At 44.9% G+C, this 12884-nt stretch overlaps 1 protein-coding gene and 1 long non-coding RNA gene across 3 annotated transcripts in view; one reads left to right on the plus strand and one right to left on the minus strand.

Moving 5' to 3' along the window:
• The window catches only part of LOC123960220 (disabled homolog 2-interacting protein-like), a 52582-nt gene that overhangs the window by 10368 nt on the left and 29330 nt on the right, over positions 1 to 12884 (minus strand). The window contains exons 7-11 of the mRNA XM_046034866.1: positions 7869 to 8013; positions 7616 to 7788; positions 6447 to 6718; positions 4895 to 5103; positions 4473 to 4617 (exon numbers count right to left, since the gene is read on the minus strand). Coding sequence (XP_045890822.1) covers positions 4473 to 4617; positions 4895 to 5103; positions 6447 to 6718; positions 7616 to 7788; positions 7869 to 8013 — 944 coding nt within the window. The remainder of the gene's footprint in view (positions 1 to 4472; positions 4618 to 4894; positions 5104 to 6446; positions 6719 to 7615; positions 7789 to 7868; positions 8014 to 12884) is intronic.
• Positions 1 to 12884, plus strand: part of LOC123960231 — a 31922-nt gene that overhangs the window by 8829 nt on the left and 10209 nt on the right. The window contains exon 2 of one of the 2 annotated variants that reach the window (XR_006822479.1): positions 7633 to 7808. This is a non-coding gene — a long non-coding RNA (uncharacterized LOC123960231). The remainder of the gene's footprint in view (positions 1 to 7632; positions 7809 to 12884) is intronic. The other variant, XR_006822478.1, reaches the window with a different exon arrangement.

Here is a 12884-nt window from a genome sequence, read left to right on the forward strand (position 1 = left end):
AAGGACGAAGTGCAGACTATCTGAGGACGAAGTGCAGTCTACCTGAGGACTGACTGCAGACTATCTGAGGACTAATTGAGGACTAATAGAGGACTTACTGCAGACATTCTAAGGACTAACTGCAGACTATCTGAGGTCTATCCGAGGACTAATTGAGGACTTACTGCGGAAGGACGAAGGACTAAGGACGAAGTGCAGACTATCTGAGGACTATCTGAGGACTTATTGAGGACTTACTGCGGAAGGACGAAGGACTAAGGACGAAGTGCAGACTATCTGAGGACGAAGTGCAGTCTACCTGAGGACTGACTGCAGACTATCTGAGGACTAATTGAGGACTAATAGAGGACTTACTGCAGACATTCTAAGGACTAACTGCAGACTATCTGAGGTCTATCCGAGGACTAATTGAGGACTTACTGCAGACGTTCTGAGGACTAACTGCACGCTATCTGAGGACTAATTGAGGACTAACTGCAGACTATCTGAGGACTAATTGAGGATTAACAGCAGACTATCTGAGGACTAATTGAGGACTAACTGCAGACTATCTGAGGACTATCTGAGGACTTACTGCAGACGTTCTGAGGACTAACTGCAGACTATCTGAGGACTAACTGCAGACTATCTGAGGACTATCTGAGGACTTACTGCAGACGTTCTGAGGACTAACTGCAGACTATCTGAGGACTAATTGAGGACTTACTGCAGACGTCCTGAGGACTAACTTCAAGCTATCTGAGGACTATCTGAGGACTAATTGCAGACTATCTGAGGACTATCTGAGGACTAACTGCAGACGTTCTGAGGACTAACTGCACGCTATCTGAGGACTATCTGAGGACTAACTGCAGACTATCTGAGGACTAATTGAGGACTAACTGCAGACGTTCTGAGGACTAACTGCAGACTATCTGAGGACTATCTGAGGACTTACTGCAGACTATCTGAGGACTAATTGAGGACTAACTTCAGACTATCTGAGGACTAAAATGCAGACTAACTGCAGACTTTCTGAGCACTAACTGTGGACTTACTGCAGACTTTCTGAGGACTAATTGTGGACTATCTGAGGACTAATTGAGGACTAACTGCAAACTATCTGAGGACTAACTGCAAACTATCTGAGGACTAACTGGAATTACTGCAAACTTTCGGAGGACTGACTGCAGACTATCTGAGGACTAATAGAGGACTTACTGCAGACATTCTAAGGACTAACTGCAGACTATCTGAGATCTATCTGATGACTAATTGAGGACTAACTTCAGACTATCTGAGGACTATCTGAGGACTTACTGCAGACGTTCTGAGGACTAACTGCAGACATTCTAAGGACTAACTGCAGACTATCTGAGGTCTATCCGAGGACTAATTGAGGACTAACTGCAGACGTTCTGAGGACTAACTGCAGACTATCTGAGGACTATCTGAGGACTAATTGAGGACTAACTGCAGACTATCTGAGGACTAATTGAGGACTATCTGAGCACTTACTGTGGACTTACTGCAGACTTTCTGAGGACTAATTGTGGACTATCTGAGGACTAATTGAGGACTAACTGCAAACTATCTGAGGACTAACTGCAAACTATCTGAGGACTAACTGGAATTACTGCAAACTTTCGGAGGACTGACTGCAGACTATCTGAGGACTAATAGAGGACTTACTGCAGACATTCTAAGGACTAACTGCAGACTATCTGAGATCTATCTGATGACTAATTGAGGACTAACTTCAGACTATCTGAGGACTATCTGAGGACTTACTGCAGACGTTCTGAGGACTAACTGCAGACATTCTAAGGACTAACTGCAGACTATCTGAGGTCTATCCGAGGACTAATTGAGGACTAACTGCAGACGTTCTGAGGACTAACTGCAGACTATCTGAGGACTATCTGAGGACTAATTGAGGACTAACTGCAGACTATCTGAGGACTAATTGAGGACTATCTGAGCACTTACTGTGGACTTACTGCAGACTTTCTGAGGACTAATTGTGGACTATCTGAGGACTAATTGAGGACTAACTGCAAACTATCTGAGGACTAACTGCAAACTATCTGAGGACTAACTGGAATTACTGCAAACTTTCGGAGGACTGACTGCAGACTAACTGCAGACTATCTGAGGACTAATTGAGGACTTACTGCGGACTATCTAAGGACGAAGTGCAGACTATCTGAGGACGAAGTGCAGACTACCTGTGGACTGACTGCAGACTATCTGAGGACTAATAGAGGACTAATAGAGGACTTACTGCAGACATTCTAAGGACTAACTGCAGACTATCTGAGGACTATCTGAGGACTTACTGCAGACGTTCTGAGGACTAACTGCAGATATTCTAAGGACTAACTGCAGACTATCTGAGGTCTGTCCGAGGACTAATTGAGGACTACCTGCAGACGTTCTGAGGACTAACTGCAGACTATCTGAGGACTGTCTGAGGACTAATTGAGGACTAACTGCAGACTATCTGAGGACTAATTGAGGACTTACTGCAAACTATCTGAGGAGTAAATGCATACTATCTGAGGACTAACTGCAGACTATCTGAGCACTTACTGTGGACTTACTGCAGACTTTCTGAGGACTAATTTAGGATTAACTGCACACTATCTGAGGACTAACTGGAATTACTGCAGACTTTCGGAGGACTCACTGCAGACTACCTGAGGCCTATCTGAGGACTTACTGCAGACTACCTGAGGACTATCTGAGGACTAATTTAGGACTTACTGCAAACTATCTGAGGAGTAAATGCAGACTAACTACAGACTGTATGAGGACTAACTGCAGACTATCTGAGGACTAAATGCAGACTATCTGAGGACAAATTGAGGATTTACTGCAGACTATCTGAGAACTATCTGAGGCCTGACTACAGACTAACTGCAGACTATCTGAGGACTAATTGAGGACTTACTGCGGACTATCTAAGGACGAAGTGCAGACTATCTGAGGACGAAGTGCAGACTAACTACAGACTGTATGAGGACTAACTGCAGACTATCTGAGGACTAAATGCAGACTATCTGAGGACTAATTGAGGATTTACTGCAGACTATCTGAGAACTATCTGAGGCCTGACTACAGACTAACTGCAGACTATCTGAGGACTAATTGAGGACTTACTGCGGACTATCTAAGGACGAAGTGCAGACTATCTGAGGACGAAGTGCAGACTAACTACAGACTGTATGAGGACTAACTGCAGACTATCTGAGGACTAAATGCAGACTATCTGAGGACTAATTGAGGATTTACTGCAGACTATCTGAGAACTATCTGAGGCCTGACTACAGACTAACTGCAGACTATCTGAGGACTAATTGAGGACTTACTGCGGACTATCTAAGGACGAAGTGCAGACTATCTGAGGACGAAGTGCAGACTAACTACAGACTGTATGAGGACTAACTGCAGACTATCTGAGGACTAAATGCAGACTATCTGAGGACTAATTGAGGATTTACTGCAGACTATCTGAGAACTATCTGAGGCCTGACTACAGACTAACTGCAGACTATCTGAGGACTAATTGAGGACTTACTGCGGACTATCTAAGGACGAAGTGCAGACTATCTGAGGACGAAGTGCAGACTAACTACAGACTGTATGAGGACTAACTGCAGACTATCTGAGGACTAAATGCAGACTATCTGAGGACTAATTGAGGATTTACTGCAGACTATCTGAGAACTATCTGAGGCCTGACTACAGACTAACTGCAGACTATCTGAGGACTAATTGAGGACTTACTGCGGACTATCTAAGGACGAAGTGCAGACTATCTGAGGACGAAGTGCAGACTACCTGTGGACTGACTGCAGACTATCTGAGGACTAATAGAGGACTAATAGAGGACTTACTGCAGACATTCTAAGGACTAACTGCAGACTATCTGAGGTCTATCTGATGACTAATTGAGGACTAACTTCAGACTATCTGAGGACTATCTGAGGACTAATTGAGGACTAACTGCAGACGTTCTGAGGACTAACTGCAGACATTCTAAGGACTAACTGCAGACTATCTGAGGTCTATCCGAGGACTAATTGAGGACTAACTGCAGACGTTCTGAGGACTAACTGCAGACTATCTGAGGACTATCTGAGGACTAACTGCAGACTATCTGAGGACTAATTGAGGACTTACTGCAAACTATCTGAGGAGTAAATGCATACTATCTGAGGACTAACTGAGGACTAATTGAGGACTAACTGCAGACTATCTGAGGACTAATTGAGGACTTACTGCAGACTATCTGAGGACTATCTGAGGACTAATTGAGGACTACCTGAGGACTGAGGACTTACTGCAGACTTTCAGAGGACTAACTGCAGACTATCTGAGGACTAATTGAGGACTTACTGCAGACTTTCTGAGGACTAACTGTAAACTAACTGCAGATTAACAGTTTTCATGTATTTTGTGTTATAAATTGTGTTTAGTGTTTTGTGTACCAAGGGCGTCCTGCAGGTACTTCTGTCCAATCAGCTTCAGGTATTCCTCGATACTCTTTGTTGCCAGTGTGTTCTCTCTGAAGATCAGCTGGTCATTGTCACGGCAACGGTCCACCTCTGACATCATCAGGTCCGTCAGGAATTCCTGTAGGAAGTGTCAAAGGTCATCCTTATTCGGTCCAAAAATCAGCACTCATTAACTCCTCCCTGTCTAGGCAGGTCTATGTAGAGGACTTCATAGTGTGTAGTGGGCGGGGTCATGTGTGATGGACGGGGCCATGTGTGGTGCACGGGGCCATGTGTGGTGGGCGGGCCATACGCAATGGATGGAGCCATGTCTGATAGACGGGGTCTATGTGATAGTGGAGTCATGCATGATGGGTGGGGTCATGTGCAGTGGGCGGGGCTGTGTGCAGACCTACCTTGGCTTTGCCAGTGCTGTGCAGGATGTGTACGAGTGCTGCAGCGAGCTCCTCTTTGGCTCTCAGGCTGATGGAGGCTTCCAGCGTGTTACACAGCAGCAGATAGTTGGAGCTGATGTACTCTGCAAACTCTTTGTACTGCTCCATCGGCAGGATGACAATGCTCTGGTAACGAGCTTTGATTCGCACTGTCGGCACGGACGACTTACCTGAAACACAACATGAAGAACGAACACACAGAAGCTGCAGTGAGTTACCTGAACATCTCTGCAAAGGAGCACCACCCAACCTGATCGATGATGGAGAAGTATTTGTTAGGCATTTTACTGCATACAGAAAACACTAATGCTGGTTTCACACACAACGTGATGTGAGCGTTGGGCGCAGCGTGATTACATACAAAATCAATGCAAAGACGCGGAGAGATGTTATTTCCAGCCCTGTCCCGGTGACAAGATTGCTGCGATGCGAAGTATGCAATCATGTGATACATTGTGCAAGCTGCATTCGTGTGATAACCTGTCAGTGTTCAGGCTGCCCGGACGTCACTGACGGCTTCTCAGAGTGCCCGGACGGATTCTGCTCTGACAACTGAGCTGTTTAACATCAGGAGGATCTCAGAGCTAACTGCTTTTATTAAATTAACTTTTTACTTTAATTTCTGGGATTAAAACATTGATTAATTGTCACTCAGCTTCTGCTGCCGTGTGTCTGTTGTTACTGCAGCTGCAGAGGTCTGTGGGACGACTTCATATTTATACAGAGCAACACAGCAGAAGGATGCTGGGAGAAAAGAGAGGAATCTGAACTACCTGTGAGTTCAGAAAATGTGTCTGTTACTTGATTCCAGCTGTCGTTGTAATTTACTGTGAACAAGTTAGCTTAGCCTTGATCGAGCAAAACTACAGTCAGAAAACAAAATCCTAACTAACTAACAAACTAAAATGTGTGTGCTTTTGTCATCTTGCTGACCGACCTGACAAAGCATGAATTCATATTTTTAGACAGCCATAGTAGTGGTGGGTTGTGTTTATTCAAGTTATAGCATGGTGTGTGAACAATTGTGCACTTTAAAATTTGCACCATGTTTAAATGCGGCATTAGGAACAAACCCCTGATAACTATCTGTATATTTGGCGGCGGTGGGGGGGAGGCCCCCTCACTGTCACGTTGATTAAATCACTAAAATCTTCTGACTGTCGTCCAACATACTACCGACGAGAGGAGCTGATGAAGATACTGATGCTGCTTCATGATTAAACACAGCAGCCAGCTTAATGAGCAGCAGCAGGCGGAGGCTGCTGCCTCTCAGGGGCCTGAAGGAAACACCTGTAGACACAACTCAGGGCTGAAAAAGATCATCAGTGTTTCTAGTTTCAGTTAATATTCTCCTCAGAGGCGACACGAGTCAAAGGTCAGACTTTTCTGTTCCATGATCAGTTACCGTCAATCAAAGATCCCAAACTGATTCAATAAAACGCAGCAGAGGCTCACAGAGTGACCTTTTTGTTCTTCATCAGAATGTGTTGTAGTACTACATCAGTCTACCTACCCCTGCTGGTACTGGGCGTGCTCACTGCGTACCACTTCTCCACCAGCTGTCTTCCGGTCACCGCGGCGACGGGGATGTTGACCAACCCGACATAGCTGCTTTTGTCCTTCTTCCTCTTCCTGTCGGTATCTTTGTACAGGTGGAGTGTGACGGCGCCGACGGATGGAAGACTGCTGAAGTCAAAACGCTCGCCCCAAAAGATGTTGTCCGTCTTCAGCTTACACGACGTCCGAGCGTACAGACTGTCGTCCAGACACAGCTCGCAGAAGTACCTGCAGTACAAATACTGCTGTTACTGAAGTACCTGCATTACGAATACTACTGTTGCTGAAGTACCTGCAGTACAAATACTACTGTTACTACAGACTGTCGTCCAGACACAGCTCGCAGAAGTACCTGCAGTACAAATACTGCTGTTACTGAAGTACCTGCAGTACGAATACTACTGTTGCTGAAGTACCTGCAGTACAAATACTACTGTTACTACAGACTGTCGACCAGACACAGCTTGCAGAAGTACCTGCAGTACAAATACCGCTGTTACTGCAGTACAAATACTACTGTTACTACAGACTGTCGTCCAGACACAGCTCGCAGAAGTACCTGCAGTACAAATACCGCTATTACTGCAGTACAAATACTACTGTTACTACAGACTGTCGTCCAGACACAGCTCGCAGAAGTACCTGCAGTACAAATACTACTGTTACTGAAGTACCTGCAGTACAAATACTGCTGTTACTGAGGTACCTGCAGTACAAATACCGCTGTTACTGCAGTACAAATACTACTGTTACTACAGACTGTCGTCCAGACACAGCTCGCAGAAGTACCTGCAGTACAAATACTACTGTTACTGAAGTACCTGCAGTACAAATACTACTGTTACTACAGACTGTCGTCCAGACACAGCTCGCAGAAGTACCTGCAGTACAAATACTGCTGTCACTGAAGTACCTGCAGTACAAATACTACTGTTACTGAAGTACCTGCAGGACAAATACTACTGTCACCACAGTCCCTGTAGTACAAATACTACTGTTACTACATGCAGTCGTCCAGACGCAGCTGGTAGTAGTACCAGCAGTACAGTTTATACTGTCACTGAAGTACCTGCAAGACAAATACTACCATTTCTGAAGTACCAGCAGTACAGATACTATGTGTACCTCTTCTTGGCGGGCAGGTCCCGGGCCTCCACCACCCACACCGTCAGCACGTTCTCCAGCCGCCGGCTGTTGTCCTTGTTGGGGTGCACGGCTCGCCGCAGGTTCTCCATCCATTTGTCTCGTTCTGCAGCCGAACGACACGAGAAGCACTTCGTTCCTGTGGAGGTCGTTACCTAGGAGACACAGGTCAGAGGTCAGCAGGAGGTCGATTGTGTGTGTATTAGGTGTGTGTACTGTGTACTGTGTGTGTCACCTCGAAGCAGTAGTCCTGGCCCAGCAGGGAGGAGTGAACAGGTTTGATGAGCACTGACTGGTCCATCCTGAGCTCCAGAGATGACACACAGCCGGCGCTTAGCAACGACTCCTGACTTCCACAACGCAGCCGCTGCATCACACACCTGAAACACACGAGCAACAACCAGGTGTGACGGTCAGGTGACATCAGCCATGAGGTCATAGACAGTTCACACCTGAAACACGAGCAACAACCAGGTGACGGTCAGGTGACGTCAGCCATGAGGTCATAGACAGTTCACACCTGAAACAAGGGCAACAACCAGGTGACATCAGCCATGGGGTTATAGACCGTTCACACCTCTAACACATGAGCAGCAACCAGGTGACGGTCAGGTGACGTCAGGCATGAGGTCATAGACAGTTCACACCTGAAACACACGAGCAACAACAAGGTGACGGTCAGGTGACGTCAGGCATGAGGTCATAGACAGTTCACACCTGAAACACACGAGCAACAACAAGGTGGCGGTCAGGTGACGTCAGCCATGAGGTCATAGACAGTTCACACCTGAAACACAAGCAACAACCAGGTGACGGTCAGGTGACGTCAGGCATGAGGTCATAGACAGTTCACACCTGAAACCCACGAGCAACAACAAGGTGACGGTCAGGTGACGTCAGGCATGAGGTCATAGACAGTTCACACCTGAAACACACGAGCAACAACAAGGTGACGGTCAGGTGACGTCAGCCATGAGGTCATAGACAGTTCACACCTGAAACACAAGCAACAACAAGGTGACGGTCAGGTGACGTCAGGCATGAGGTCATAGACAGTTCACACCTGAAACACACGAGCAACAACAAGGTGACGGTCAGGTGACGTCAGCCATGAGGTCATAGACAGTTCACACCTGAAACACACGAGCAACAACAAGGTGGCGGTCAGGTGACGTCAGCCATGAGGTCATAGACAGTTCACACCTGAAACACAAGCAACAACCAGGTGACGGTCAGGTGACGTCAGGCATGAGGTCATAGACAGTTCACACCTGAAACCCACGAGCAACAACAAGGTGACGGTCAGGTGACGTCAGGCATGAGGTCATAGACAGTTCACACCTGAAACACGAGCAACAACCAGGTGACGGTCAGGTGACGTCAGCCATGAGGTCATAGACATTTCACACCTGAAATACATGCAGCAACAACCAAGTGACGGTCAGGTGACGTCAGCCATGAGGTCATAGACGGTTCACACCTGAAACACATGAGCAGCAACCAAGTGTGACGGTCAGGTGACGTCAGCCATGAGGTGCTAGACTGTTCACTCCTGAAACACATGAGCAACAACCATCACTACGCTGAATACGCCCAAAGAAATTACAGTAGTAGTACAGTAGCAGTAGTAGTAATTGTCTGGTTTATTAGAAGTAAGAAGAGAAGATAATCATCTTTGTATTAGCGTCCATGTTGAAGAACGACTTCATAACTTGGGAAGCGGGACTGTAGCGGGGTTCTCTTCCAAACTCCTCAAAATAGGGAAAAACACAGGCGTAGTCGAAAAATAGTGGCGTGATTTTTATTATGCCGGCCTCCAAAGTGCAAACAGTGAAAAAACTTGCATAGAGAAAACTAAAAAAATAACTATTTGAAAAAAAATTATTAACTTACTCAATAATAAAGTTACACACAAAAAAAACACAAAATACAAATCACTAGTTACCTCCACTGTAACCAGGCCAAGACTGCCCTCATAGGCCCAAAGCTGCGACTTTTAAAGACAGTAGCCCCTCCCACTAGGCTTAACCATTATTTACACGATATAATAAATAGATTTTACTAACTTCAGAAAAGGATTTATATCTATTACACTTCGACATATTTTCAACAATAATTATATCCATTTATATTATTTATCTCCACAAACATTTTTCTTCTTTCCTGGAACAGTTATTTACATCACAAATTATTACTACAACCAAAAACCATAATTTGCCAGTTCACATGACCATGAAAGCGTGCAAGAACATGCTATTTAAAAGACGGAAATGTTACGCTCCCGTTTTGCCAAACTGGATGGGAAACAGAGCAGCGATGCATCTCGACACATAGTAAGTGTTTGACGTTTGTTTAAATGTATGCTTAAAGAAGAGTAGAACTACCAAGTGTGCACCCTTGATCGCGCTACTTAAACAGTTGAAGAAAAATGCACACGTGTGTGTGTGTGTGTGTGTGTACTCAGTGACAGAACCGCTCCATCGCAGGGACCATGAAAGGAGCACCTAAATGCACCGTGAGTCACTGATTGCAATTCCCAACCCTCACCACTAGATGCCACTAAACGAACACAATGAACATTTAAAACAAAACGTACTTACGCCCTAAAGCCTCCCCTGCTCCCTCGTCTATGTTCCTCTAAATGGGACCATAATTTACTAAATGAACATCATGCTGTGTTGAAGAAGACTTGAAACTAGCGACTGAGACCATAAACTCATCAGGAAAGTGTTTACTGAGGGAATAAATCAGCTGACAAGTAGAAACATTTTCTCAGAGACTTCTATACAATCACACTTCTTTCTGCAGCCAGAGGAGTCGCCCCCTGCTGGCTGCTGGAGAGAACGCAGGTTTAAGGGACTTCATCCTCTGGTTCAGGTCCAGAATGTACTACTGCACTACAGGATGGCACCTCCTCCTGTTTTCAGGGAGGGACTTTTTTATCACACTCTTCCACCTCAGCAGGTGTCTCCAGGTGTTATGGATAAATGTCCTGAAGTGATGTCCCTTGAGTCAACATCGTTCACAGGTTTGAAACTGAAACAAGTTGTTGGTGTGGAGTTAGAGGCGAGCTCATGGACCTCTGTAGCTCACTGCAGACTACATTAGCTTAGACGTCGACCGACCAACCCGTATTTAACCAACCTATATTTAACCATACCAAACTTAACTAACCCGTATTTAACTAACCCGTATTTAACCAACCCATATTTAACCAATCTACATTTAACCAACCCACATTTAACCAACCCGTTTTTAACCAGGCCACATTTCACCAATCCACATTTAACCAACCCATATTTTACTAACCCGTATTTAACCAACCCATATTTTACCAATCCACATTTAACAAACTCGTATTTAACCAACCCGTATTTAACCAACCCATATTTAACCAATCCACATTTAACCAACCTGTATTTAACCAACCCATATTTAACCATACCACACTTAACTAACCCGTATTTAACCAACCTGAATTTAACCATCCCATATTTAACCAATCCACATTTAACCAACCCGTATTTAACCATACCACACTTAACTAACCGGTATTTAACCAACCCGTATTTAACCAATCCACATTTTACCAATCTGTATTTAACCAACCCACATTTAACCAACCCGTGTTTAACCAACCCGTATTTAAACGCTAATGTTGGTTAAAAGAGGATTTATGGACGATTATTCTCAGTGGTGCTCAGAGATGACGATACTGATGATAAACACCAAACTGCATTGAGAGCCCCTGTCCACCAAGGCGTTTTTCCTGAGGCCAGCATCTTTTTTCTTTTTTGCAATGGGAGCGTCATGTTTTTACAACCTCTTCAGTCTCTTCTGCCATTAGCTAACGTCCACTGAGCCCGCTCGCCCGAAGCCGCTCTCCACCAGCAGCAGCATGATGTTACTTGAAACTTGGGTGGCGAGCAAGCCAATAAAGCTAGCCAACAAAGCTAGCCAGCAACCGATGCAGAAGCACTGACAGTAATGTTACCAATGTCACAGTATAGTATAGCTAGCAGCTAAACCTCTGTCTGAAACATTTGGCTGATTTACTTTCTAACAGCCAAACATCAAGAGCAGAAACAGGAGACATAGCTAGCAGCCATCAAGTTATTACTGACTCGTCCAACAGGAGGAAGGCCAGCTCGCCGGCTGTCCTGCAGCCTCTCAGCTCTGTTAGTTTAACCAGTAAAAGCCAGTCTGATATTTCCTCTTGCTCGCTCACTCACTCTCTATTTTTCTCTTCCTCACTTCCTCCGACGTCTTCCTCGGCCTCTTTAGCCTCTGCTTTAATATTCATAATGAGAACACAGAGCTAGCTTCAACAAATCCCCATGAGTTCAGCACAACTTGCAAATATGACTTATCATCGCCATTTCCAGCAGAACGTTGTCACACGTCAGCTTACTTCCTTGTTTACAAAATGTAGCAGACATTTAGTGATTTAGCTGGAGCTTTTATCCAAAGTGACTTACAATTGCTATATATGTCAGAGGTCACACGCCTCTGGAGCAAGGAGGGGTTACAGTATCTCACTAAAGTGAGTGCACCCCTCACATGTTTGTAAATATTTATCTTTTCATGTGACAACACTGAAGAAATGACACTTTGCTCCAATGTAAAGTAGTGAGCCTGCAGCTTGTATAACAGTGTAAAGTAGTGAGCGTACAGCTTGTATAACAGTGTAAAGTAGTGAGCGTACAGCTTGTATAACAGTGTAAAGTAGTGAGCGTGCAGCTTGTATAACAGTGTAAAGTAGTGAGCGTACAGCTTGTATAACAGTGTAAAGTAGTGAGCGTACAGCTTGTATAACAGTGTAAAGTAGTGAGCGTACAGCTTGTATAACAGTGTAAAGTAGTGAGCGTACAGCTTGTATAACAGTGTAAAGTAGTGAGCGTACAGCTTGTATAACAGTGTAAAGTAGTGAGCGTACAGCTTGTATAACAGTGTAAAGTAGTGAGCGTGCAGCTTGTATAACAGTGTAAAGTAGTGAGCGTGCAGCTTGTATAACAGTGTAAAGTAGTGAGCGTACAGCTTGTATAACAGTGTAAAGTAGTGAGCGTACAGCTTGTATAACAGTGTAAAGTAGTGAGCGTGCAGCTTGTATAACAGTGTAAAGTAGTGAGTGTACAGCTTGTATAACAGTGTAAAGTAGTGAGCGTACAGCTTGTATAAAAGTGTAAAGTAGTGAGCGTACAGCTTGTATAAGTGTAATAACAGTGTAAAGTAGTGAGCGTGCAGCTTGTAT

Source organism: Micropterus dolomieu, linkage group LG21, assembly GCF_021292245.1.
Source record: "Micropterus dolomieu isolate WLL.071019.BEF.003 ecotype Adirondacks linkage group LG21, ASM2129224v1, whole genome shotgun sequence".
NCBI lineage: Eukaryota > Metazoa > Chordata > Actinopteri > Centrarchiformes > Centrarchidae > Micropterus > Micropterus dolomieu.